The sequence below is a fragment of the Melopsittacus undulatus genome, chromosome 11 (assembly GCF_012275295.1).
Source record: "Melopsittacus undulatus isolate bMelUnd1 chromosome 11, bMelUnd1.mat.Z, whole genome shotgun sequence".
Classification (NCBI taxonomy): Eukaryota; Metazoa; Chordata; class Aves; order Psittaciformes; family Psittaculidae; genus Melopsittacus; species Melopsittacus undulatus.
In genome coordinates this window covers 15,756,823-15,781,449 of record NC_047537.1, presented here as the reverse complement: position 1 = coordinate 15,781,449, position 24,627 = coordinate 15,756,823, and the positions used below count along the sequence as shown (strand labels likewise).

The window sequence follows — 24,627 nt, the reverse complement described above, 5'->3', positions numbered from 1 at the left end:
TAACCAGGCTGACACTGCACATGCTCCAGGCTGCTGGGGATGCTTTTCCCCATGGGAAACAAGGGTTTGAAAAGAAACCCCTGTAGCAGCATCAGGGAGCAGGGGCAATGCAGCTGAGATCACATAGTCTCTCTCTGTACCTTCCCCAAAGATGCTGTGTTAACCCAACTAAAGGCTACTTTCCTCACTCGCCCCACTGCAGCCACCCACATCCATGCTAGTGCTCCCGTCCTCTGAGCTAAATGCTGTCCCCAGCCCAGGCAGGACTCACCTGAATGACAACCAAGGTCAGCTGGCACTGCAGCAGGAAGAGGAAACACTTGCGGATCCCATAGGTTGCATGCCTGGCCTGGAAGGAAGCACAAGCCCTCAGAGCCCTTTGCTGTGATGGGAGCAGTTATCAGCCAAGAGCAATTATTGGCAGGCAGGAGCAGGACATGGGGCCTGTGGGGGAAGTGGGAGGGGAGAGGATCTGGACCCACTGTAAGCAACAGGGGAAGGTCTTTTGTGTACACGTAGAGGTTGTGAAGGGAAGGCAGAACTTAGACAAGGGTTAAGTTTAAACCTCCTGGCTTTTCTAGGGTACCACTTCTCCCCAGCACTGCACTGGTGTCTGGCTAGGGATCTCTGCAAGCTTGTTCTTTATCCAACTGAACAGTGTTCATGTTCTGTGGCTACAAAGCATCATTCCCAAACCATCCCCTACACCTTGGACTGGTAGGGCCGGGCAGGAAGAGTGTATCTGTTGTGCTTCCTGAACAAAGGACAGGAAACACGAGCAAAGCTAATACTGGCAGCTTACTGAGGGTAACGCCACAAGAATGCTCACATGAGCTCCCAGCTTTGCTCTCTGTGAGCTGCAGGGAGAGGGGATGTGCCTGGCTTACCTGTTCTATGAGCCTGATGATGCTGGTACTCTCCTCTTGGCGGAAGGACATGGAGCAAGGCAGGCTGTTGAGTTGCCCTGAGAGCTGCAGAGGGGTGAGCTCATCAGAGACATGAGTCATAGTGGTGCTGGTGGCATAGCCAAATGTCTCCCAGGAGCAGCGAGATGGGTAGAGAGGGTCCAGTGCTATACTGCAAGCACAACACAGGAGCATTAGGGAAAGTCCTCATCCCAAAGAAGAACCTATGTTCCAATGCAGTCCAGCTTGCACAGTTGTGCTGTGCTATGCCACCTCTATCTACTTTGCTGGTAGGGAAGCTCTGAGCTGTGACATGAATTTAGGATCAAGCTTCCTAGATTTTCTGTAATTCCCAGAGAAATAATGAACACGTTTGGGTTTTTGGTGTTTGAAGGTTAACAAATTGGCTAACCCCTTTTCCACTCTTTCACCCAATAAGAAACATCTGTAATGCCACGTGGTGCACAATAATTCCACATTCTCTCTCCACAAAGATGGAGAGAAATGCCTGTGTGTCTAGGGATCTAGGTAATCATCCCATCCAATACCACTCAGATCTCCTTATGGAGACAAATTCAGTTCATAATGGACAGCAGTCGTGAGCATCCCCTTGTACAACCCACAGATCTAGTGTGACCCATGGCTGGGCACTTGCTAAGCATAAGGTAAAGGCAGCAGGAAGAGTCTGGATCCTGTCCTACCTGATGTCACTTTGCAGGAAGAGGCAGCTATTCCGCAGGTTGGCAGAGCTTCCCAGGCAGCAAGTTACCTCCCCATACTCCTGCATGATCTTGATCATCTCACACATGGCTGTAAAGGGACAGAAGGAGAAACCCAGTGTGTTATCTCATCATGCTCACAGATGCAGTGTTTCACACACCCCTCCCAGGCTGGATGACAAGCAGTTGGAGCTTTTCAAGTTCCCCCAACTGATATTCATCACAATGAGATCTACAATGAGATCTGTGCAGTACACAGCTGATTAATTGCAGGAGGCAGGAATTAAGCTGTGATTGCCAGAACTATCACCCAGAGATGTGCATCTTTAGCACATCTCTTTCAGACCAGAGCTGTAGGTATAGCAGAACATTAAATAAACCTAAATAATTAAAACCTAAAATAAACTTACGACTTTAAAATGTGCTCAGCAGCACATCCCTACTGGCCTAAGTCTAAAGGAACAGAGGGAATACAACAAGTCATTCCAAAAGCAGTGCTGTGCTTAGCCATACTCAGAGCCAGCCCCTGTTCCTGCACTCCCACTACTACCTCTACATCAATCTCTTTATCAACACCCTCCTGGGGCCTCTAAATCAAAGCTGCTGTTTGATGTGCATTTTCTTCTGGAGCTTTATGCACAGTGCTCTGTGTGTGGATAGATTTTCTAGAATGCTCCAGGAAAAAAGAAAACAAGAAACAAACCAAACACAACCCAACCCCGCCCTGTGCAGACTCCTATGCAAACAGCTTATCTAGTGACTGGTGCACCCAGATCTGCAGCACTGCAAGGGTTAGATGGAGCAGGAAACTGCCACTTCTGCCGAAAGAGAGGCAGTCTCCTGGGCACTGACTGGTTAGGCAGGTTGGGCTGTACCCAGGTCTCACTGCCACTCTGTAAACTGTGCCCAGAGGTATCTAAAACACCTAATGATGCTTGGAACTTACACTTTAGTTCCAATACCTGTAGACAGGAATTGGGCAGCTGAGCACCCAGTCTGTCTCTTAGATAAAATGGTGTCTCTCAGAGAAAAGAAATGTGTCCTTTCTGGTCCCTGTAATCAAAAGTTCTACAAAACAAAAGGTTTAAACAGCCACTGCAAGAGGAAAATCATTTTGGGAAGTGATTTCCAAGTTATATAAGGGCAGCAAGGGCTGTGAGCAGAGGTCAGAGTCTTCTAGCACACTGCTAATGCTTATTTAATAGAAGGCAGCAGTATTTTGGATGCTTGCTTTAGTGTGTCTTACGAATGCAAATTGAAAGGAGCAGTTGTTAGCCCAATTCCGTAGCTAGGAAACAGCATCACTGAAATGAATTTAACACCTGGCTTCCCACAGGTACAAATAGAGGGGTTTTAATATCAAGATGTCCTTCTAGACTTCTGGGCTGTATCCCCTTCCCCACACCCAGATGAGCCAGGGCAAATGATGGGGAAGGTATTCATGGGCAGGAGTAGGGCAGACCCAGGCTTTGTGCCACTTACTCTCTGGAGTGCAGTCTGTGAAGAGGGGCACCAGCAAAGGCACATTGTCTATGTTCTGCAGGTGAGGTCTCACCTGGTGGATCCCCCGAGGAAGTTTGGCCTAGAAAAGAGACAGAGACTAAGCAGGGGAATGAGTGTGTGAGGGAGAGGAATTGCAGAAGGAACTGTAACTTCAAACTGCTCTATTTCATGCCTGAGCTCTGTATGGCACAGGAAGAGCTTGTCCCACCCTGGCTACTGGGCAGCACAAGCCATGGCTTACAGCTGGAGGAAAGATAGGTTCTTCTGTCTGCATAGAACGTGGGGCTGTTCCCACTGCCTGCCCAGCACATGGGAAGGGGACACAAATGGACTGAGATGTGGCTTTCAAGGCTATTATGTGTGTGATCATCTCCATTCCTAAACTCCAAAAACTCCTGTTCAGTAAAAATGATTAACTGAGAGAACCCTCAACTTCTCAGCTTCCAGATAGGAAGCTGGGAGATCAGAAGTCCCAGTTCAAACCAGTTAATCTGCCTTGAAGAGGAATTCCCTCTAGAAGTAAGGAGGTGATACTGATGACCATAACAACAGCACAAGGTGTGTAGGGAAAGGGGGCCTCACCCTGTTACAGTCCTCCAGGAAGCTGGGGATATCACTGTCTGTTGGCTGGAAGCTGATGAGATCCGAGTGCCCCTCCTCTTCCATCAGCAGAAGCCCCTCCACATCATCTCGAGAAACTGGAGCAGAAAGCAGCAGCATAAACAACCAGCACAGCGCTGCCTCTGCCACCCCTGTGCCACCCACATGGTGTATTCACGTGGCACTGCAGAAGACAGGAAATGTGAGGTCTGATTTTCTAGGTTAGCAACACTTGGATCCCACTCAGTCATCTAAAATGCAGTATTTTTAGATGACTAATCTGCTCAGAGGTAGAGATGTGAGCCCAAGCTCTGCTCTTTTGAGACACCATAGTTTATCTGTTCTCCTCTCTTCTAGAGGAAGAAAAGAGTTAAGAAATCCCAGCTGAAGTAAGAAGAAAGCAAAATGCACAGGCAAGAGACCCTCAGTGGCTTGAGCAGGGTCCCAGCAAGAACCAAAAGCATTAATGAGCACTTGTGAAACCATGGCATAAGGATGTCGGCTTCCAACAACTGTAGTGCTGCCTGGGTAGAAAGGCTATAAATGTAAGGCACTCTCTCACATACACACACACACACCTCAGGCCCATCCAGTTTTGTGCTCAGAACTCTGAAGGCTCAGGTAGCTGCTGAGGACACAGGAACCTAGGAATGGGTTTAAAGAACCATCCAGGAAACATTCAAAGCAGCTTAGGCACGGTTCTCTCACCCTGGTGTAGGTCATCGTGCAGAGAGCCAGCATGGCTGGGGCTAGAGGGAGGGATCTCTGAGCCAGGCACATCACCATTAGGTGTTAAAGAGATGTGGCAATTCCAGCCAGTCTCCAGACCCATCTTCTCAGCAAACACCTGTAGATGAGCAGACAGAAGATTTTAGTGCCAGAGTGGTGCAGACCAGTGCCATACTGGTACCTTCTGGACCCATTAACTGAATCAGATTAACCTTAGATTGCGCTGATGCTGGACTCTCCAGTCTGCCAGCCAGGGACATGCAAGTTCAGGGTTCAGCAGAGGCAGCTTACCTTGCTTTTGAGCTCATCTTCTAGGGAGAAGTAGACAAAACGGATGCAGGCATTGACCAATCCATCAATGAGGCGGACAATGTCAAGCCGGGCCTGATACTGAGATGAGACCATTCCCATGAAGATCTGTCCGCTCAGAGCCTGGATACAGTCTTCCTTCTCCATCACTTCCCCAATCCCTTCTTCAGGCATGCAAACAACACGCAATCACATTGAGACACGAGGGGCCACGTGTGCATCACACAAAGTACAAATGGTGGGAGAGGCCACCCAGATAACACCCAAAGACACAGTACCCAGAAACATGCAGATACACACACAGGAGGAAAGATGAAGACACATCAATTTGTCCCAGCATACCCAGTCACAGAAGTGGTATCAGGACATCCCCACATGTGTGACCAAGAATACAAGCACAAAACAGTGAGCATGGAAGGGAAAAAAACAAAACAGAAGACAGGAATCAGTCACAAAGAACTGGGGCAGAAAGGTAAAGGATTTGTGCTGCATAATGTTCACATGTGCATTTTAAACACATCAAACTGTGCTTAAACAACACAGGCAGTCTAGCTAGACACAGAATGGCATCAGAGTAGGAGGGGCTGATACAAAGGAACTGGAGCATATTCCCTCCAGTGACATTGCAGGTGCTCCCAATGAGTCTGCAAAGGCTTTTTGACAGGGCTCCTTCACCATCATCAGCTCAGCTTGTGGTGAATGGGAGCTGGATGCACCATGAGGAAAATAATACAATGCTTCACACAGTTGCAAAGCTTGCCACAGGTGGGACTGCAGAGTGTGCTGAAAACACTCAGTCGCAACTGCCTCCCAGCAGTTGGGAATCCCATAATTCACATGTTACAGAATGGGAGACCAAGGCAGAAGGAGATTAGGATTGCTTTTCCAAAAGAAAATGGAGTTATGTGCCTATTTCTCAGTCCCATTACTGCTCTGAAGGAGATGGACAATCCATCTGGTGAGAATCCATTCCTCCAGCACAGCAACAAAATCAAGGGAGAACAGTCACATATCACCATGTATGGAATTCCTTTGAAAAACCCAGTGTATGTGATTTCCATAGGATCAGACAAACAGCAAACCAAGTATTGAAATACCAGAAATCTTGCCTCTGAGTCGCCTGCTTTAAGAAACAGACTCCCCTCAAACAGAAGAATTTCACTGTAACTTAACTAGAAACATACCTACCAGCTGTTACATCCTTACTTCCTCTGGAAATGCATCTCTTTCAGAAACCCTTAGCTCTCAACTTCCATCTGCTGCTCTGAATAACAATGTTCTTATAGCTCTAGCCTGATCAGAGAGCAAGCACCTGGCCCAGCAGCAGAACTGATTACAGACAGCACAGAGGACACATACCATCTGAGCTCCAGCTATTCCTCCGACTGCTCTGCTTGATGGGGGTTGTCCCAGGGAGATCACAGCACGTGAAGATCGCATTCTGCCCAGGGACCTGCACCAGTTCTATGCACTTGCCATTGAGCTGGGAGGACAAGGCACAATGCATTGGCTTGTATGCAAAGGCAGAACAGTATCCTGAGAGGCAAGCGCGCTGGTAGAAATCCAACACCTTCTTCCTACGTGGAAGAGAGAAAAACCAGCCAAAGTTAGGCAGAAATACGCCTCATTTCTGACAATGGACACTGCAGTTCAATGCAGAAATCAACAGCTGGGTATTTGGAAAAATGTATTCCATGAGGAGTGATGAGAGGCTCTAAAAAGGCCTTTCCTTAGAGTTTCTTCATTTTCTAAGCTACAGACACTAGAAACAACAAACTAGGACAACAAGAACACATATTCCAGCAGGGGCAGTGGTGAATGTTTCTGTTTGCTCATCAGACAGATTGATGAGTATGAACACAGTGCTCTTTGAATACATTTATTAACAGAATATGCTCTATATGGCTGCCAGATGACTCCAAGGAAGTTTACTGCATGACAGCAGAAGCTTAACACATCAGAGAGAATTTATCTGTAGAGAGACTAACACCAGGGGAGGAACTGACAACTCTGACGATAGTATCTATTGCAGAGGTAGTTACAGCAACAGACTTCTGTCCTTTCAGATTTGGGTCCCAGGAGCTGTAGGTGAAGTCTCCATTTAGTCAATATTCAGACACTGGAACAGCGTAAAGTTCCTTCTCTAAGTTGAAATTACAAATGAATCATATCAGACTATACAAGGGATTTTTCATTGGCTTCTAAGATGATATTCCAAAAAGGCCCAGTGGGAGTTTTCTGACACTTAAGGATAAGCAGACTTGGAAGAAGAATAATGTGCTGCTGGGCAATGAAACCAAACATCTCTGCTCTGCTAGTGGGAACAGAAATGTAGCCTATAGACATGAATACAAGAAACCCTGCCAGATCCTGCAGCAGGACTAAAAAGGGTGTGCTGCATTGTGATGGACTGGCTTCAAACTGGAAGCAGCAGGTAGAATTGATCACTCTGTATCTGGTATAAGACAAGGCATTTGTCTTGAACAATAACAGAAATTACCTACCACCAGCACATGACTGGTCCTACTACATAACAGAATCCACGTAGAAGTGGCTAATCTGTTAACAGATAGAGTAAGTCTCTTAGTCTTAGCCCAACAGATTGCTTGTTGCTAATCTCTTACGTTGCTATAATTTCAGTAATTCATTATTATTAATTATAAGGCTCCTGTTCATAACCTGCTTGAAGCTTCTATTAAATAGCTTAATGAACAGCAGAAAAGGGAATATTAGCAAAGGGTGATCTGGTTCCCTCTGCAGTTGCACACACTGACACAGTGCCTACCTGTCAGAGCCAGAGAGCGGGTAGATGTCAGTACCATCCCAAAAGTCTGTGCAGGCCTCAAGGATGAGGTCAGCTGTCCCATGGGAAAACATCTGCTCCGTGCCTGAAGTGTAGGAGAACAACGAGTCAGCGTCACACATACAGGCTTCTAGGAAAGCGATCTCATTCCAACTGCTCCTTCTGCTCAAACTGAGCCAGCACTCCAAACAGCCCCTTTGACAAGGTTATGATGTGAGCCCCGAAGTCAGTTCCTGTTTACTCCTTACACTGTGTAACAATCGTGCTCCTATAATGGGTGGGATAATATCTTGCTTCTATCCAACAGAACAGAAGAAAAGTTATCCCTGTGTGCGTGTTCCCATGAGACTACAAGCCCCAGTGATGAGACTGTGAGGATCAAAGTTTACCTCCACTGGAAAGTGTATTCAGTTTCAACTCAGGATTGGATCTAAAGGTAAGAGCTGCTCTTGAGTACCTTCCATTCAAGCAGCAGAAGTAATTCTACAGCCTGACCCATTGGATAGCAGCCTGCTTCACAAAGGGTCCTGAAAACATGTTAAATCTGGGTGGGTTCGAAGTTCAACATAACAGACTCTAGATAAGTAACTCCTGTTGTGATCAGAGAACTGAAACTCAGTAGACACCACAAGCTTGCCTGGTTTTTATTCAACTAGCCCACTATTTAACATAGACTTAAAATCTTCTGTTCCCTCTTGTAGACAGAGGTGTTAAAAAGTGTTTCTCAAAGGTGTGTGATAGCACTTGTCTGGTTCAGATCCCAGGCACGGGACACAAGGTAAAGGGTGCTGCCTTTAGGATGCTGAAAGGATGTCATACTTCCTGCTTCCTTTCGCTTGCACTGACACATTAACATTGCACACACGTAGACTTCCCAGTGGACATTCCTTCCTCCAGCTGCTCCATGATTTTGTCCCCAACAGCTTCAAAGCTCATCTAATGACAAAACCTCACTGCCAAGAAAAATGAGCCCAAAGGCTCCTTGCAGGCATTGCTGCTGAGGGCAAATGCTCCCACGAGCTGGTGAAACCAAGAGCCAGGAATATCCAGTGGCACAAATCAGGCAGGGACCTTCAGGAACACAGAAGGGTTTTCCAAAGCAGAGCAGCTCTCTGCTCTCTGCTATAAATAGCCATCTCAGGCCAAGTTTATGAGCATAACAAACCTCCAACTAATAGGAGCTGTGTGTGAAAGGAGGAGCCTGCCTCAGGGACACAAAGGAGCACTTGTGCCAAGCTCTGATTAATTGTATTGTATGAACACCTAATCCTTCCTACCTTGTTCCTAGGGTCAGGTAGTCCTTGCTAGGAAAGAGGGAGTAAGAGATGTTTATTGATTCATGCAAAAACTATGCCCTGGACACAGAGCAAGAGCATAGAGATGACCACAGACATACCTATATTCATGCCTGACAGCAACTGCAACCCATTTCCTACTCAGCAGCATCAGTATCCTGCACAACAGTCCTAAGGGGTAAATGGTAGTGACAGTAGGCTCTGTAAACTGGAAGGAGTTCAGTCAGCTTTCATTGCCAGTAAAGTGAGCTCAGCCTCTTCCCTTCTTAAATCATGAAGTTGAAGCCCAGGATTTCTCTGGCACAAGGGAGAAAACTAATGAATAGGACAGGGAGGGAGTATGACAGCCATTCATGAGTGCTGGGACTCATCAGGAAGAATCAAGCTGCTACAACTGAGCCAGTGACACAAAGCAAAAGGAATGGAAGAGTGCAGCTATAGCAAAGGAAGGAAGAGATGGTATCAAGCCACTTTATTCTACTGAAGGTGATGGTGAGCCCCTCATTTCCATGTGGTTACTATGGATGTGGGATGAACGCTGCCAGATGGTGAGACACATATTTCCATGGAACAGCAAGGGAGCATACAGATAAGCTGCCTCTTATTTCTGCTACAGCTGGAGAATTTATTATGCATCTCCCTTTGACTTCAGCACGTCCTGGGAATGGGTGGACTCAAAGATTTATTCACAAATAATGGATCAAGAGAGGTTAGTTGTGATCATCTGCTCTGACTGCACAAACAGAGCCATTCGATTGCAGCCAGTGTCATCTGCACAATCCATTACTTCTGCTTGTACACGTAAGAAAGTTTCAAGGGACAAGAGGTGTTCCAATGGTTAACTAACCCCACCGGCTAAATTCCTCTTAGCATCTACTCTAGACAGTGTAATCCAGGTCACATACACATTTGTCTGAGCTCCAGCCTCTAAACTAAACGGTTTAAAAAGGAGGATAAGGAGTTGAAATGAGGCAACATGAAACATTAAAGGGGTTTTGCTACATTAAGAATCTCGGCATCAGAAAATTCTTGCTCACAAAGGCAGGAGAGCAGCAAGCAGGATAAAAGAAAAAGCTCCTCCCCAGGCTAAGATAAAGATTTAAGAGGAATTGTGCAAGAGAAGCCAGTTTACCTGATAAACCTCTGGCCAGCAGAATAATAATGGTTTAGATTCAATATCAAACATAGTCAACTCCAGAGAGCCAACTTCAGTCAATTTAAGGTATTATGAAGAGACTGAGAGCTCTGACAGGCAAGCTGTGAAATCTTGCTGATGTGCTTTAAGACCTCATGGTACCCAGCTATAATTCCTTTCCATCCTAGCCTGTTCCTATTAGACTTGGAAGGATTAAGAGTGAAGAAGTCAGCATGGCTTCAGGTGTTGTATGCGTGGTTACCATGCTTTTGCATGGGATTTCTCTGATTTCTTATTAATATGCAATATAGAAAGGGACTATGCAATATAATATGTTAGACAACTCACAAAGATAATGATTTTGATTTGGGTTATCAGGATTAGCATCTGAAGCTAAAACCTTGAGTAATATTGAACCCTGTGCAGTACCAGTCCCACTATTATAATGAAGTCTATTCAAAACCAAATAACCCCCCCACCTTGTCCTGCACTGCCATTTGGTCCCAGAAACCAGGTTTCCTATATGCTGAAATAATCCCCAAAAGCTATTTATGATCCTGGAGTAAGCCAGAGTTGGGAAGAACTCCCCCCTTCAGTATGCCATAGCACTGATCACTAAGGTTTGGTGAGCACATCTGTACTGCCCATAGGCAGAGCAAGGCTATCACCCCACAGGGACTCCAGACTATTCCAGTCTGACATTTCCAAGGCTCTCTGCAGGAAAAGATCATCCTGCACCAAGCAGATACCCAAAGGAAGGGGCAGCCTTACTGGTAGTGGTGTCCTTCACAAAAAGGTTAATCATGTGGCTCAGGGGTGGTCTCCTCTTGGTGATGGACGAAAGCTTCCCCAGGATTGTTTCCTTGACCATCTCATCACTTGGCAAGCGGTACAAGGCCAAATAGTTCTCCTGCTTGAAAAGGTCTTTAGCACCTGGTGTGAAACCTGAAACATGAATGCGACAAGGATCAAAACCAGGGTCTAAGAAAAACAAAGAAAAGTCCTTCCTCCTGCTTCTGTGCCACCCGCTTTGCCCACGCTCATTCTGACATCTCTCCAGCAATAGGTAGCTGAGCTGTGCTCACGGTGCAGCTACATCAATCTGGCTCAAGATCTATGATGAAAATCATTCAGAAGGACTTGATGCTATTAATAATTACAGCTTTCAGGCTTCTGGTTCACTGGAGAAAGGAACTGTGACACTGAAGGACAAGGATAGCAGTGAGTTCAAGAGCTTCCAGATTTCCATCCTAGTGGAACTCCAACTTCTAATCTCCCCTGTGCCTTGGTTTTCCCACCTATGAACAACCTGAAGTACCTCATGTCATTTATACCCAAACTGCTGGTAAAGCACTACTGTAAAGACAGGGCAGCTGTCTATCCATTAGCAGGTATTCTTTGTCTCCTGTTGAGACTGGCAGACTCAAGCAGAAGAATTCCAAGCCTAGCCAGGGCTGGCTGGGAATATCCTTGATGACATTTGTTCCTTTGATAGTACCTGCAATGTCAGAACTTGCCAAAACCAATCTCTTTAAAAGACTCTTCTGGCAAGTGAACAATAGAGCCAGGTCTGTAATTTCACCTTCTCAGCAACCAGGACTGGGGAAGTATTTTTCTTGTGCTCTCTAAGGATTAAGTGTCTATTGACAGCTCTGATTTCTCTGTGTCTGCTCATCCAATTTCTCCTCACCTATCAGCCTGGCAAGCTCACAGAGGCCCCAAGGCACATGGACAGGCAGCACAGCATTGTGAGTTTCCTGGAGGGCAATGTTGCAGAGGTGGTCAGAGAAGCGGCACAGACGCTCTGTCACACTGGCATTGCAGAGGTTGAGCAGCACATTCAGACCCAGAGGCTTGAGGGAATTCAAGTGCATATGCCAGTTGGAATCATCAAACTGGATGCAGGAGGGGTTCTGCTGGTCTTGGGACAGGCTAAGCATCTCAAGGTGGTAGTCACACACAAAGTCTTCAGCCTCACAAGTCATCGTCTCACTGTCACCAACAACCTGGGCCAACAGACAGGAAAATTCTAGTTGGTTACAATGAATACAGCTTGAGCCTAGAATCCCACAGGCAATTCTCCACTAAATTCCCAAGAGGGGACACTGTAGGTTTAAGTCTGGCTTATAGCTGTACAAAAGACCACTTGTGTGCCCCATCAGTTATGTCTTACCTGTGCATGTTCCTCTTCTCCACCTTCTGTGTCTTTGCTAAAACTCACATTGGACCCAGAGGGATGCTTGCTTCTGCTTGGCTTTCGGTGGGTATGGGCATCAGGAGCCTTTGGAGGGTCACTAGACCAGTTGTTTCTCTCTTGCTCGTTGGCTATATGGACTGTGTCTGCCAGAGGGCCAGAGAGCAAAGCATCTCTTTCATGGGGCTGCAAGAAACCAGCAATATGAACAGTGGTGATTCAGTGGCTGAACCTGAGCCAGTACTAATTCACCTGCTGCATTAGGACTCCTATGAAAGAGTATCTCATCCTTTAAGCAAAGAATTATAACATAGGATTTCTCTACAAGCAAAGGGCCCCTTCTATAATACCACATTGTGCATGTCTGTCAAACCATGTTCAGAGCCAAAATACTGCATTATGGCTTACACATTACTCACCTCATCTTCCATCTCAGGATGGCAGAAAGACCGTGTAGAGAGCTCATCAGTCAGATCTTCATGGCTATCATGAGGTGGTTCCACCTTCCCACTGAAGAACAGAACAGTCTCTGGGCTGGGGTTTGGCCAGGAAAGAATTCCCTGCTTGTCTACACAGCAGAGCACCTAGAACAACCCACAACACCCCCAAGAAGGCAAAATATCAGTGAAAACACATCTCAGTGCTCATGCACAGTTGTAAATATCACAAGTTTAATAAACACATGGGAGAATAGACATGTCCCAGCTTTCTGTCTAAGAAACTGCACTTACTAAGCCTCTAAGAATTCCTTGCTCTAGCAGGATTGAGGGGTTGGTTAACACATTTTATCTCAGGATATTGCAAAACTAAGGATGAAGACCACTGAAGGAAGCAACTACTCAGCCTGTTTCACCAGTTAGTACCTTATGAGGATCTACTCAGCTGGTTCTTGATCAGGAGGCAAGAGGGCTATGGGACCAGAACCAGAGCTAGAAAACACAGACATCCTGTTAGATGCCACAGAGTATCTCTAACCATTGTTTTAGCCTGTAAATGTGCTGTTTGGACAAGACAGTTATCAGCTCCTCTACAAAGATAGGTGCCTGAAGGGTTTCTAATTCCAGCACAGTGACCTGACTGCTAACAGTCTATGCTCAGGGAAGGATGATGTGAAGGATGCAAATGAAGCATTCATGTAGGGCTCCTCCTTCTAACAACCCAGCAATACTCACAGTGACAGATCCCAGACTATGGAGCAAGCTGGAAGTGAAGCTCAGAGTTGGGGATTTGCCTTTTAAAACACAGAGGAAGTGGCTCCAGATACAGCGTATCATTTCCTGCCAAGGGAAGCAGAGGACATCAGCCAGTGAAAGGCTCATTCAGTGCAAGATGAAGGGAGAGAAGGAAAAAAGGGAGTATGACATTACCTGCTTTCAGGTTCAACACAGTGATACACTGTGAGATAAACATCAGCCTCCATGGGAACCTGGTAACTGATCCAGTGCTGATGTTCTCAAGGGAAAGGCATTTCTCCCCCCTTCCAGAGGAGGAAGAATCACTGCTAACAGTGACTGAATTGAGAATTCACTGAAACTACCTTTCTCTACCCAAAAACACAGTGAGGAATTCTGAAGTTATTTTATTCGAGGTGAATCAGTTGTTATAGCTCTTAGCATATTTAAAGTAACTCTCATCCACTTGGGTTATAGAGTTTGAGGCCTTAAGCTTATGATCACCATAATGAGTGAATGGGGGTAAATGGAGTCACTGTGCTGACATGACTTGGCCAAGGTTACTTACAGAGGCAGTGGCAGTTTTGGAAACAAAGCCAAGGTGCCCTACTCCATCATTACAAATGAATTGTAACCAATTGTAATAAACTGAAAAGGCTCTTTTGCAAAATGAAAATGTTGTGTTGGCACCTTCATCTTCCAACACAAAACTGCTGCAGAGGGAGTCTGGGTGGTGGCAATCAATCCAAGCACCAGAGCTGTGTGTTTTTCTCTGTGCACTCCTAAAGCCAGGAAAGCCAGGTTTGCATTGCAGTATTCTTTTACTGCTTTTTTATCTGTTGTTCTGGAATGCTGTCACTTCCCCCAGAGCTCCTTAGATCAAGTTCCTTAGATCCCAAGTGTTAATACAGCTATAAGCTCAAATGCAGAACAATCAGGTAGAAAAGAAACTCTTCTTTAAATCAGTTTCTCATAAGCAATAATGTTACATAGGTATAAAAGGGAAGAAGGAGAGCTTTTCAGTGAGGAGCTTCAGCTCAAATCACTCCCACTGAACACCTGAAAAACATCTCAGCTTAATGAACTGTCACAGAGAGAAAACAAACTGTTCATCAAAGGATGCCTCTGTGTGTGCATCCATGTGCATTCCTCTGTGTGGCTGGGAGGGAGATATGAATTGATTCTTATAATACCTCGGGATTTTAATCATTTCTGGAGTCCATCTGCCTCCTTATGGAAAGGGGAATCTTAATGCCAGATTAGACAGAAAAGTGTCTTTCCTTTACCCTCCTGTTTAATCTGGATGATTCAATTTATAGAGTGGCCAGATGCAGTTCCTTCCCCAGAAAAAAGGTCCTCTGAGTGCTCTTTTAGTCCAGCTTTGGAAGCACATGTACTTAAACTTGTTAAGGAGCCTATGAAACAGGATCAGGATTTTAAAAAGCCTGAGCAGCCCATGGACCCCTCTTTATTGACCACCATCCCCTCTGTTCTTAAGTTTTGGCTTGGAAAAGGAGGTTTTTCTGGTACAAGGAAAATACTTCTTTCTGACAGACACCATAAAAAGCTTATTTTACTCCTGGAACAGAAGGGCTCCAAAGAGGTATGCTCTTCAAGACAGAAAAAAGGTGATATCAAACCATTTGTAATATTCAGAAAAGCACAGCTGGACTCAGTATCAAAGTCACCTCAATCTCTGGTCAGCAGAGTAGCATTTACATGAGAAGGTGCAAGGGAAAGCCATGCAACCAGCAAATTAGAGCAGCAAATGAGTGACAGTGAATAAGTGACACAAGTAAAAAGGGTTTAGGAACAAGCAGGAGATCAGAGAGGAAAGAAAAGGATATCATGAAGTTGTGCAGTGAAGATGGAAGAAAACCATAATAATAGTACCTGAGAAGATACCATCTCTGTGTAGCTGCTGAGAGTGTCCTCTGAAAACTTAGCAAGCTGCAGCAAGAGAAGAGACCAGTTAGTATAATCGTGCTCAGACGCGTCATGAGGAACATCCTTCCCTCAATACTGTGTCTTCATAGAGGAGAAAACAGGAGTCCTGCTCAGTGGGAATACCAAGGCAGAGCAGTAATTCATCCAAGCAATTAAGTCCTTAATGGCCCATGTCTTTATCTACTTGTGAGGCACGAAGTGCTTGGTGCTGTACATCACAGAAGATGCACGGTCATTACCTAAATGTCTACAGAGAAAATAACAGCAATTACACCCAGAGGAGGCTGTTTCTGCATGGTTATCCTTAGACAAAAAGACCAGGGCAGACTGATCTGGTTCTAAGCTAAATGGGTCAGTTAAGGGAGCTAGGAAAGTGGGTGTAAAAGCAGGTGCCTGGAATACAATGGACACAGAGGAATGAGGTGATATGAATGGGATTTGGACAGGAAATGACATTATAGCAGGGCACTGCCATGGAATTAACTTGGAATTATACTGGGAAATATCCTAACTCAAAATCTGCATCCAGCACAAAGGAATGCCACAGTAGATGTCATTTTGAAAAACAGTTTAAACTGAAGTATATTCATAAGCATAAGTGGATATGGCAATTACATTTGTATGGAGATAAAACACCACCCCAATAATAATGCATATACATGGCACTTTAAAAATGACCTGTTACCAAGACAGATTCATCAGGAATAATTTAAACTGAGAGCTAAGAAGAAGAATTAGGAAATGTTTAACAACATTTTATTAATATTTTACTAATTTAATAATTTTATTAATATTTAAATAATCCCATAGGAAAATTCAAAAAGCCCAGGTGTGAGTGGAACTGAAAATAGAAGTAAAAGTTAACATAAAAGTAAGATAAAGTATATCAATACGTAATTAAAACCAGTCTGCTGCTTGATGAAGACAGACATTGCAAATGATACTGAAGGCAAAGCAAGATAAATACTGCTGTTCTTTACCCAGTGATACAATCATACCATAGGATAACTAGGAAATATTTTCCATTCTACCCTTAGCTACTGAAAGTAACTATGTTTAAATTAGCAGGTCTGGACAACTTTCTGACTGTTCCTGCTGATTTAGCACAAGGCTTCAAGCATGGATTAAGTCCCAGTGCAATAGAAAGCTAAAGTGGTGCCAACGCCTAAAAAGGATAAGGAGAACAAACCAGGTTAGTGCAGGACCCAGACAGACTTTGATTTCAGACAGAAAAACAGAGCAGCTAATATGAGACTCAATTAAAAGAAGTGGAATAATACAATCAGTGCCAAACACTACAAGTATGTGAGTAATAAATCTCATGGAACTAGAGTGAGATCTTTTTGGACAGAATTACAAATTTGACTGATAAAAATAATGCTTTTGACATAGATCCCTTGGTACTTGGACAGAGCCTTGGACAACACGGTCTAGTGTGAGGTGTCCCTGCCTGTGGCAGGGGGCTGGAACTGGATGATCTTGAGGTCCTTTCCAACCTGAACTATTCTGTCATTCTAAGATTCTATACTTTGACTTACACAAAATGTTTTAATGGTTTTCTAACAAAAAATAGAGTAACGAAAGAAAAATAGGCCCTGTATTAAATATATTAGAAATAGACTATTCCCAGACAGAAGAGAAACTGAGGAATTATTTGCAAGAGGATGCTCAAATCTGGGTAGTTTGTAAATAGCTTGAAAGAAAACTAAAAAGCCATTACTGATAGAGACTGTACACTATACCAAGTTTGGGGCAAGGTCCAATAATAAAGAGAATAGAGTCTTGTTACAGAACAATACACATTGCTTGGTAAAGAAGCAAACTCATGCACACCAATAGGCATAAAAATAAGGTGGCATAGCTAGGAGCAAAAATGCAGGTTGGACTTAAAGGATGAGGACTCAGAAAGCAGTAACTGTAGATTGTCAGCTGAACAAAGACTGCCCATTTTACTAAAGCAGTGGCTAAAAGATCTACTATGATCCTTTGTTGCACTAACAAAGGAACAGAGAGCAGAAAGTCCAAATTATGCTGAAATCTAGCACAAGCACAGCTGTTACTGGAAGGTTTTGTGGGGTTTGGAGGTTCATAATGCTACAGTGATCCTGAAGCACTGCAGAAAGCTCAGAGGAAAGCCAAAAGAAAGATTAAAGGGTTGGGAAATATGCTTACAGTGACTCAAGGTGCTCAAACTATTTACTTAACTATAGAGATGGTAAAAGGGATTGAGTAGCTACAACAGGCCAGAAATTTGACTGATGTGCTCTTAGATATAGGAGACAAAAGATGTAAATGCTCCAAGGGCTGGATATCAGATACTACAAAAAGTCCCACTAGCAGAGAATGCCCATTTTTAGCAGTGAAGGTAAATAGTTACTGAAACAATCTCTCAAAGCCAGTGCAAATGTTTTCAGACCAACATCAAATTCCTTACTATAAGGAATGCTGCTGTAGTCCAACCGTAGTAATGCAGTTTGAGGCAGGTGCTCGTCTTGGGGGACACTGGTTTGTTCCCTGCAGGATGTCTGACCAGGTTATGGCCTTGAAAAACTGGGCATCAAACAGCTTGAGCATGATGGGAGGGAGCAGAAGGTGGAAAGAGCATCACACAGACCAGGGGATTGCAGAGGAAGAGGGTCTTACCTGCTACATTTTGAATAGAGAGGAGGAAGGAAAAAATAGGCCAAGAGAAGACTGCCCTAGTCAAAGGGGGAATGACCAAGGCACATCACAGTGGTGGTTCTGCAGCAGCAAGGATGGAGGATCATGTCTGAGATATCACACAAAGAGCTGGCTGGACAGAATGAGGTGCCTGAACAAGAAAAAGGAGAAGACAGGAAAGAACACAAGGTGCAGTATGGGTGACAGGGCGCATGCATATGTTGAGAATGATGAAGCAGGGAAGCCAAGGAGCTATGGCTTTGCCAGCCAAATAGCAAGATGTAACAGGGAAGAGGAAGGTTCCAAAGAGAAAAACCAAGTGATGCCAAGAATGGCTGGAAAGGTAAAGTGGAAAGAGATGGTAAAGGTGCAAACACCACTGAGGGAGGCAATGTGTCCTCCCTCCTAGGACACAGGTCATGTACAACCTATAGGGAGAATAATAGAAAACACAGACCCAGGGTCACAGAGGCCAAGGAAGGACAAGAAGGAGAGAGAAACTCTGTCCAACTACTGGCATAATAGAAGTCAGCACTGAAGACAAGCAACACCGTGCATCTCACCAACACCGCCACTGGGAGAGAACAAGAGACACCCATCAGCACATCCAGTTCAGGATCACACACCCATCAGACTGCCAAACTGCTCCCCAGACCAGCACAACCACCAGAAACTCCTCTTACTCCCTGACTACTGCAAAGGCCATGCCTAAGAAGCCTTAGAGGCTCAGGAAAGAGCCCACATGTTAAAACCAGGGACTGCAGAGGATCTCGTGTATCCCATTCCTTCTCAGTGGCTTAACACTGCCCAGTTACAGCCACCATAGGGTGTTTATCTCCATGTTGACCCCTCTGGCAGATTGTATTTAATGGATAGAAAGCACTTGTCTTGAAGAGATTTAGAGAATCACTGGTTGAAAAAATTAGAACATTTGCTCAAGAAGAAGTCACATCATGCTCCAGGGAGAGAGCACAGCTGGGCAAAGATCCAACAAGCTTTTACAACTGACACATCTGCTGAATTCACTGTGTTCCCTTCAAACAGCCCTTCTCATCTCCTGCCCTTTGCTCTGCAGTAGTTTTGATGTGGGGAGATACCTACCAGTGAGGTGGATGAGGCTTTGCTCATCTGGGCCAACACTCTGGCTTCTCCAAAGGCTGTGGCAAGAATCCACAGGACAGGAAAGAGCAACGGAAGGATGGGTAGGACACCATTCACCTGAAAAGGATTTGTAGATCACTAGCGAGCACAGAAACAAGGACTCAGACATCTCACATAACACCTTCTCCATGACCATGAGAGGGTGGGGAAAAGGCACTGGCAGGAAGGAAGGACACTGCTGGCACTGGAAGCAGTGCAGCACCAGGGGAAGCACAGGAGGGCTTTATAATGGAGGGAATGAATAAATCAATCACATAAACTTGCAGCTCTTTTTCCTGCTCAGTTTGGCATAAACTCTTGCAAGTTTAAAGGCAAAGGATACCATAGATACATATACACAGACACACACATACGGCAAGTGAGAAGGAGCAAGATATATAAAGGTCAGTCTACAAAGATTGGCAAGGGTAGAGCTGTTGTTCTGCTCCACTGAGAGCTCCCAGAGATCCAGCATGCACAAGGGAGTGCATAGGATGCTGTCACAGCATGAAGCAACTCACTGAGGGAGGGAATCAGCCTCAGTGGTTCTCTGGGAAGGAGGAGTACTGGAGCTCAAAGCTCTTTACCTGTAGCTGAAGAAGACTGTACTGCCAAGAAGCAATTCCAGGAGCTTTGAAAATGAAGCGCACAGCATTGGTGATCAGGAAGCCAGCCTGCAGTTCAAATAGAGATGGCACTGTCAGCAACTACTACTGCTTGTAGGGAAGGAGTTTCCACTGTCTTGTAACACTCTCAGCCCTGGGAAAGTCTGGAAGATATACTTGGTGTGCTGGCACAGTTCCTCCCTGTGCTCTCACAGCTAGATGGATCAGCATCTTTGCTTCTCTGAACTACCCAAGGTACACACTGAGTCAGCTGTGTAAGGCAGGGCCTGGCCACAACTTCCTGTTGATGGCTGCAAATTCTTCACCTTTATTGACAAAACCTGGCTATATTCAACAACAGAGGCTTGAAATGAGACCTACCAGTACAATAGGGACAGCGTATTTCAGCATCACTGACTGTACAGTGAATCTCTCATTATCCAGGGCTGTCACAGGACGTGACAAAGCCATTTCCAGACACCACCTGAAAAAATGGAAAAGAGCTTGAGATTTCAGAAACCAAGACCCCAACCCTGCACTTTCCTAGGAGACCTGATTAGAACACTGCATTCACCCTATGCTATGGGGATGTACTTCAAAAGAGAAGCCAAATCCTACAATAACAGTGTTGCACTTGCCATGGTGAATTTGCAGTGCTGCTGAGCAAACTCCCCACTTGCTTAACAGGAAGGCTCCATCACTCCAATGTGTACTGAAACTCCAACAGGACATTCAGAGATCTGTATCTCCATTTGACCAAAGGGTGTCATATCACTGGTTATGTCAAATGCATGAAATCTGTGACCTCCCTGCCTTGTTCAAATTTAGTTGGAGAGTAATGAGCTGAACAGTTAATACTTGGCATACATGTGGGGTTATGTATTAGCCTAAACTACCAGTTAAGGCGGACAATTGAAGACAGAGTTAAGAGACTTAGAAAACTCTCAGGTATGAAGAAAACACACCACAGCATATTTGAAATCTCCTGTTCTGGATGAGTAATTCTTATTCTTCACCAACACGAGGCAGCCACAAGGACACAGACAAGGGCAAGCCTTGAGCACTGTGTTTAACCCACCTGACATTATCTATTATTGGTGTCTTCAAGACACGGAAGAGACGATACAGCTGAGGGTTCTGAGGTCCCTTCTTCACTTCTCCCCTTGGCGACGGTGGAGGTGAGAAAGGTGGAAAGAGATCTCCTGGCTCCAGAACTATGTGCTCATCATCCTGGGGAAAAGGTCAGAGAGTCAAAGGCTGCACAGCCAGGGGCTGGGTGGAATCCTGCTGCAAGGGACTGGAGGCTTAGTCCAGCAGGATCCCCACTACAATATGTGTTGTCACCCATACTGTAGTAGTTCCCTCTCTCAGCTCTCAAATATTCATTAGCTAAACTGTTGCTTCAAACTTGAAGTAAAATGAAATGCTTGTGCTCGAGCACATCTGGTTATGGCATGACAAGTGGCATTTGGAGTGAGAGTTATAAAACCCAGCAAAGGTAGATTTTAGGCTTTAAACTTCTTCCAACCTTCTTCAAGTATGTTTTCACTGAGATTTACTTCTACCTCATGGATTTTATATTATCTTCTTTTATAATATATTAGTGGTAAGGAGAAGGGCAAAGCAGACAAACTTTATTTCTTCACATAAAGCCCAGGGTAGAGTAGGGGGTTTGTATGTACTGGATAGATTAACTTCACTTCTATTTAGCAGCATGTTACAATTTCCCCTTGAGCTGGAAGAGATGGAAATATGGTCCTTTGGTATCATATTAGTGTGTCACATCCATTGGGTTTAGGAGTTCATAGGGAAGATGCAGTCTGCCTAACAAAGCACCGTCCTTTACTGAACTTTCAAGCTATTTTCAAGGTCCGAAGAAATCAAACACTCCAATAATCTGTGCTCTTGCAATTAGAGTATTAGCAAGAAAATCACAGGAAATATATTGTTACAGGCCAGGGAAATAAGCAAGTTACCTTAATCCCTCTTAAAGAAGCAAATGACTCTTGGCCTGGCCTCAAGGCAACAACATCTCCTTCTACTAACAGGCTCACAGGCAGGTTGACAAGATGACCATCCCTGTAGGCCCAGTGGAGGGACCAGGATGGGGCATAAGGCATGTGGAGGTCAGGGTACATGGAGTCTGGCCATTTCACCTCTTTACCAAGTGTATCTGAAAGCAGAGGTTGTGTAAGAATTAAGTGATAACAACTCTGGAGGGGCAAATCACACATCAGTTTACATCCTGTAGTGGCTACAGGCCTGTGATTTTTTAGCATCTCTCTCTTTCTCCTTGATGTCTTCTCCCCTCTCTTTACACCCAGTATTAACAACTAAACATTCTATAACCTCAAATACACACTTGTACAATGGAAAAGCTGAAGTCTGTCCTTAAAACCACCACAGTGAACTGAACTACCTCCTCAAGTTCAAACCCCCACTGAGATGATGCTCATGCACAGCAATTTATTTCCTTCTGATCTCTGTTGTGGTACAACCCCACGTATTCTTCTCTCATCATCTGCTGCAAGGCAGTTATTTTTGTAGGCTACTGAGGATTCAAATTACTCCAAAGCACAGACATAACAGACGCCCACCTGATAACACACAGATTGGAAGCACATGGCCACATGATAGCTCAAAATAACTATTGTACAGAAGAGGCAGGAGTAGAACACAGTTCTCAGTGTTTCTGTGCAGCACAGGGCAAGGCTACTAAGCTCAATTAGTAACATATCTGGCCAGGTTCGGAGAAGAAGCCAACAGGAGGAAAAGACAAATGCAAGTAAGAGACAGATGAATGGGACCTCACCATTTATCTTCTCAATGATTGTCTGAAGTCTCCTCTCCACCTCTCTGCACTTCAGCCTCTCCTGACGCCCGATTATGAAGAGATCCAAGAGGAGGAGGAGGAAGAGTGCCAATGCATTGACTATCTCAGCCCCTTGGCTTTGCACAGCAAAACAGAAGAGAGCAGGAAGGTTTGAGTAAATGAGCAGAATACACTGCCAGCCACCCACAGAGATAAATGCACACCCGCCTGGTTGTTTATTCCTACATCCCACAGCCTCCTGGCCAAAAAAGAAAAGCAGGGGAGCTATGATCACGCTTCTTTAGGATAATGCCACCAGAGAAGTCTGAAAGGTCTTTTCCCAATTAAACAGTACCCTGACAAATAGAGCAAAGTAATGCTATGGCACATATGATAGCACTATGAGCCACTAACTTCTCCAGTTTCAAAATCCTTCCTAGCTCTGACAAGGCCTTAGGATTTTTCAAGATGTCCCTGCCCATGGCAGGGGGTTTGGAACTAGATGATCTTGAGGTCCTTTCCAATCCTAACTATTCTATGATTCTATGATTAATGCTGTAACAAAACCATCTCAATCTCTCCATAGGACACTCTATGGATCTTTTAGCAGTAGGATTAAGTTGGCTGAAGGTCTATGAAACGGACTGATAGGGACAGAATTACCAGTGCATGCTAATGTCTTGATGTCTGCACAGAATGAGGGACAACACTGTTCTATCAACCACAGTATCAAGACAATATAAAACTGCCACCTTGCTCCAGTTACCCAGCATAGGATGTTGTTCTTACCTCCCCTGTGGCTGGCTCCCATAGCAGCACAGCAGCAGCAGCACTGCCAGAAGCATCAGAGATGCACCAGGCCAGTGAAAACAGGAGCAACGGTTACCATGGTACAGAAAACTGCTCCTCCACACCTCCTACAAAAGCAGAGCAGCAGACAGCATTTAGGAAATACAGAGGCAAAGGCTTGGAAAAGTACAGTAAGGAAGGGGGAAGGCAGCAGTGGACACTCCAGGGTGAACATGACTTTGTAAAACCCCCTGAACATGACAGAGAGCATCCCAGATCAGTTATGGGAATGCTACAGCACTAATGCTTGCTCAGCTGGTCAGTTTGAGTGACTCTCTCTGCTTTACTCTTGCCTGAAAGAATGAAAAGGCTTCTGTGCCAGGCTGCCCCACTGTCACTAACCAAGCACTGTGCATAAGTACTGTGCATAGACACCAGCACTTTGTCATGCCAGACAAACACGGTGGGCAAGGGAGACTGTTGAGCTTCACAGCTCTTGGTCTTCATCTAATATGGACCCCACTGCCATTAGTGGCTCTTGAAGCCCTCAGATCCTTCACAGATGCAAAGCTTCTGTTGAGTTCCAGCATCCAGGAGGGAAATGCTGGGAGAAAACATATCCTTAGGTAGATTCCTTGCTTTGTTCCAGAGGACTTTAGCAGTTCTATACCCAGGTACTTTACAGGAGCAGTCTGGGAGGGAATGCACCCAACTTTTGTTTCATCTTCAGCTGTTCCTTAGCTGAGTGGTTCTGTGATTAACATTTACCAGGAACTATGATCTTGGACTTCAAACTCATCTGCTTGATGGTCCAATCCAAAAGTGTAACTGAGTGTCAAGGAACTGCAGACAGATGCTTTTTAAACTACCATCTATCACACACACACTCCCCACCTATCAGCTTTGAGGAGACCGAGTGCCCAACCTTGTGCTGTTGGTGCCTCACCTTCCATGAAGCCACTTTCTTCCGTTCCTTTTGATGCCCCTCCAGCAGTGCTGACAACTGGTCTCTCAGGATGGTGAGGGCTTTCTTTGTGGTGAGGCCCAAACTTGAAGTCATCTCATCCTGAGGTGCCAGAAAAGCAAACTGGTTAGTGCTTCCTAATGTCCTTGTTAGGCTTTTTCCTTGAGGCTGACTGAGCACCCTACACGGAATGCCCTGCACTCATCATCACCAGTCTGATTCTGCACCTTCTTGGAATCATCTTCCCTCCTGTGAACTTTAGCCTGCTAGCTGGAATTGGAGCCCTTCGATAGTATCAGGTAAACAAACCAGTCCTGACTGTGCCAGATAAACACCTTATCAAAG

At 45.1% G+C, this 24,627-nt stretch overlaps 1 protein-coding gene across 5 annotated transcripts in view; it reads right to left on the bottom strand.

The window, feature by feature from the left end:
• The window catches only part of TMEM94 (transmembrane protein 94), a 50,509-nt gene that overhangs the window by 6,849 nt on the left and 19,033 nt on the right, over positions 1-24,627 (bottom strand). For 4 of the 5 annotated variants that reach the window (XR_004079973.2, XM_034067720.1, XM_034067721.1 and 1 more), the window contains 23 exons: positions 24,265-24,384; positions 23,319-23,446; positions 22,530-22,666; positions 21,694-21,890; positions 20,796-20,947; positions 20,099-20,201; positions 19,700-19,786; positions 19,074-19,190; positions 15,258-15,314; positions 13,365-13,469; positions 12,612-12,776; positions 12,172-12,378; positions 11,689-12,004; positions 10,770-10,943; positions 7,551-7,653; positions 6,125-6,342; positions 4,748-4,929; positions 4,436-4,574; positions 3,710-3,825; positions 3,107-3,206; positions 1,607-1,715; positions 888-1,077; positions 272-349 (listed from right to left, as the gene is read on the bottom strand). Coding sequence is in view for 4 of the 5 variants with exons in the window: in XM_034067720.1 (XP_033923611.1) it covers positions 272-349; positions 888-1,077; positions 1,607-1,715; positions 3,107-3,206; positions 3,710-3,825; positions 4,436-4,574; positions 4,748-4,929; positions 6,125-6,342; positions 7,551-7,653; positions 10,770-10,943; positions 11,689-12,004; positions 12,172-12,378; positions 12,612-12,776; positions 13,365-13,469; positions 15,258-15,314; positions 19,074-19,190; positions 19,700-19,786; positions 20,099-20,201; positions 20,796-20,947; positions 21,694-21,890; positions 22,530-22,666; positions 23,319-23,446; positions 24,265-24,384 (3,300 nt within the window). In the remaining variant the exon portion in view is untranslated. The remainder of the gene's footprint in view (positions 1-271; positions 350-887; positions 1,078-1,606; positions 1,716-3,106; positions 3,207-3,709; positions 3,826-4,435; positions 4,575-4,747; positions 4,930-6,124; positions 6,343-7,550; positions 7,654-10,769; positions 10,944-11,688; positions 12,005-12,171; positions 12,379-12,611; positions 12,777-13,364; positions 13,470-15,257; positions 15,315-19,073; positions 19,191-19,699; positions 19,787-20,098; positions 20,202-20,795; positions 20,948-21,693; positions 21,891-22,529; positions 22,667-23,318; positions 23,447-24,264; positions 24,385-24,627) is intronic. The other variant, XM_031044855.2, reaches the window with a different exon arrangement.